Source organism: Protobothrops mucrosquamatus, unplaced genomic scaffold (genome assembly GCF_001527695.2).
Source record: "Protobothrops mucrosquamatus isolate PMUCROS unplaced genomic scaffold, P.Mucros_1.0 scaffold205, whole genome shotgun sequence".
NCBI lineage: Eukaryota > Metazoa > Chordata > Lepidosauria > Squamata > Viperidae > Protobothrops > Protobothrops mucrosquamatus.
This window is the reverse complement of record NW_015386560.1, coordinates 997,933-1,001,367: the sequence shown is the minus strand read 5'-3', so window position 1 is coordinate 1,001,367 and position 3,435 is coordinate 997,933. Positions and strand designations below refer to the sequence as shown.

At 38.5% G+C, this 3,435-nt stretch overlaps 1 protein-coding gene across 1 annotated transcript in view; it reads left to right on the top strand.

Annotated features, from left to right (window-relative positions):
* Nucleotides 1–3,435, top strand: part of SLC44A2 (solute carrier family 44 member 2) — a 176,735-nt gene that overhangs the window by 126,057 nt on the left and 47,243 nt on the right. The window contains exons 19-20 of the mRNA XM_015813952.1: nucleotides 1,929–1,999; nucleotides 2,580–2,668. Of these exons, the coding sequence (XP_015669438.1) occupies nucleotides 1,929–1,999; nucleotides 2,580–2,668 (160 nt within the window). The remainder of the gene's footprint in view (nucleotides 1–1,928; nucleotides 2,000–2,579; nucleotides 2,669–3,435) is intronic.

Here is a 3,435-nt window from a genome sequence, read left to right as displayed (position 1 = left end):
GGTTTTATAGGGGGGGATTGTATATATGCTTTGGTTTTAAATATGTTGTGCGCCGCCCTGAGTCCCGCAGGGAGAAGGGCGGCATATAAATTAAATTAAATAAAAATAAATAAATAAATAAATAAATAAATGCCACTTTGGGTTCCTGAAGCCATTACATCTCACCAATTGTCAGTTCTGGTGACCAAAGATGAAGAAAGACATTGAGGGCTATGTGGGAAGTTGTGCTGTCTGTGCGGATAGCAAGAGACTACCAGGGAAGAGTCTGGGACTGTTGCAGTAGGTGGCTGATCCGACCAGATCCTGGGAGGAGATTGCCATGGACTTTATAGTGGAGCTACCAGAGAGTGGGGGGAGTACTATGATTTGGACTATGATAGACTTATTTTCCAAGCAAGCCCACTTCATTGCATGTGATGGATTCCCTTTGGCCCAGAGGCTAGTGAAGATGTTTTTGCAACACGTCTACAAATTACATGGAGTGCCTAAGCACATCATTTCACATCATGGGGTCCAGTTCACTGCTATATTCTGGAGGAAATTTGTAACAGCGATTGGGTCCTCCCAGGGGTATGAGTACAAATGGATTGGCAGAATGAACTAATGCAATAGTGGAGCAGAACCTACTATGTCAACTACCAGCAAACGAACTGGGCAGAGCTTTTGCTGTTTGCAGAGATAGCATATAACAATGCAGTACACAGCAGCACAGGTTTCACTCCATTTAAGTTAGCCATGGGGCTGGAATTCGTGCCAATACCAGAGTGCCTGCAAGAGCTCCTCAAGCACCCTAAGCGACTGGATGGGTTCATTCCAACAAGTCTGGAGCGATACAAAATGGCTTTAACTAAAGCAGCCGAAAGTCAGAAAAAGCAAGCAGACAAAAAAACGAGCTCCCCAGGAAACGTTCCATATAGGAGATAAAGTGTATCTGTCAACCAAGTATCTTAAGATGAGACAAACTTGCAAGAAGTTAGGGACGAAGTACATAGATCCTTTCCTCATCATAAAAGTCAACCCAGTGATAGTAGAGCTAAGACTACCAAGGTTATTGGGTAAAGTGCACCCAGTATTCCCTTGCATCTTACTGAAACCATATAGGGGATCCACAATGAGACCAGTAGGGGAGGCAGCCACAGCCTCAATAGTGGCAGAAGGGGAAACACATTATGAAGTTAAGCAAATCCTTGATTTTGGAATCCACAAAGGGAAATTGCAATACTTAATCCAATGGGAGGGGTATCCGATATCAGAAGCTAGATGGGTGAAAGTCCAGCACGTAAAAGCGGATCGTTTAGTAAAACATTTCCACACTAAGTACCCCCTAAAACTGGGACCAGTACAAGGGAAGAATTAATAAGCAATGATGTGTATTCCCTTTTGTTTTCCAGATTCTCCTTCCCTTCTAGGGGCCAGCCTGTCAAGCTATGAAATTTACTGTCTTTAGGACCGCTGTAGTGCTTCTAGCTTGTCTACAGTTATGGGGGGAGAGAGGAGAGTTGGGATCCACAGGTGCTCCCTATCAGCATGAGAGCTGAAGCTGCTGATGAACTGTTTTGGTGAACTGAAGTTTTTTCTCCTAACAATTGCTGAAAGATTAATTAGACAATGTGACCTGAACTGTCATAGAGGGAAGGGAAAGTTTTACTCTTTTAATTATCTGTTTCCTGCCATAAAGAGCTAGCTTTCCTCCTATCGTACTGGTTTGCTAATGCCTAATAAAGTTTACATTAGAGATCGCAATGTCTCTGGTGTTTTTCTTCATTGGGCTTCTTAGCTGGAACTTGACATGCCGTTATTCACTTAACAACTGTGGCAAGAAAGGTTGCAAAATGGGACAAAATTCACAACAGTCTTACTGAGCAATTGAAATTTTGGTCTCAATTGTGTTCATGGACTATCTGTAACTGTTTCCTCTCTGTATTCAGGGTGGCTGTTTTGGACAAAGTCACTGATTTCCTGTTTTTCCTTGGAAAAATCCTAATTGTGGGAAGTGTTGGTAAGATATTTGTGATATTTTGAGTTTTCTCTTAAGTTTGGTCACTTATTGGTCTTCTTTTTGGTGTTTCCATGGAGATTTCACTTCTTGTATTTGCATTTGAATGCAATTGGTATAGGCAATAAAGAATATATTTAAAGCAGGGGTCAAAGCCTTTTTTTTGTATAACAGGAATGGGACCCTAATATAGCTGGAGGTAAAGCTGTTTCTTTTCCTAAGTATGATTTCTGTACCTTTCCACATTTTGCTGTAGTTCAATCCTACTTTTGCTCTTCCAAAAATTTCCAGTTGCAAGTCACTTGCCTCAAATTTTAAGATATCAAGAGTTGTAATCCAGTATATGTAGAGGACATAAAGCTAGTGGAGACCTTTTCCACCTCTCTTACATGTTATTACAGCTCATTTTCATAATATGTAGAAACAAGTACAAGATTTAAACCCCATTTGGGAGGGGGAAAGAAATTTGTTGAAATATGTATGGGTCAAGGTCAAACTCGTTTGTAAAAATGATGGGATTTCCAAATTGGCACTAAAGATATAGAGAAAAATGTAAAATTTAATTATTTTCATTTCTTTTTAGGTATCCTTGCTTTCTTTTTTTTCACCCAAAGAATAAAGCTGATTCAAGACACAGCACCAACTCTCAATTATTACTGGGTCCCCATTCTGGTTAGTATTTCTAAAAATATGAATGTATTTTTTTTCTCTAATTCCAGCTGTACTGCTTGGCAGCTGTTTTCATGTTCATTTAATCTACTTTTACAGCATTGAAGTCTTCCTTGATAGTTGTGCTGCTTGGGGGGAGGGTTGAGAACGAGTCACCATTACTTTATTGAAATATAACATCCATTCTGTTATTAACTATTGGTTACATTTAATTTCCATCTTACTTCAAGGGAATATATAGGTTCTGTGCTACCCATGTTATTTTATCCTAGCTATGAGTTAAATTTTGAAGAAAATTAGTTGATTCATATATTGTACTAAGCTAAAATGTGGTTGGCATAGGGTGTTTGTAGTCTAGTGAACTCATTCATTGCAGTTTATAAACCATGGTTTAATCTGTTTTTTTTTTTTTTCAATAAAATTTTTATTATTTTCATCATAAAAAACATTACAAATATTCCACAATGCTATAATAGAAAAAACCCCATCCCCCACCCACCCACCCCCCGGACTTCCCAAACCTATCCGAGGATAGTATTCAAATATAAGTAAACAAATATTAACATCCCTAACCCCACAAAGTATACTATTCTACATGGGTAGGTAAAATATATTAAAGAAAAAGAAAAACAAGTTAACTAAAAACCTAAATTATATTCCACCACTCTATACTTCTTTTGAATATAAACAATCCATCTTCTCCATATTAGTAAAAATTGTTCATTTGAGTGGTTCTTCAAATAAGCCGAAATCTTTGCCATTTCAGCAAG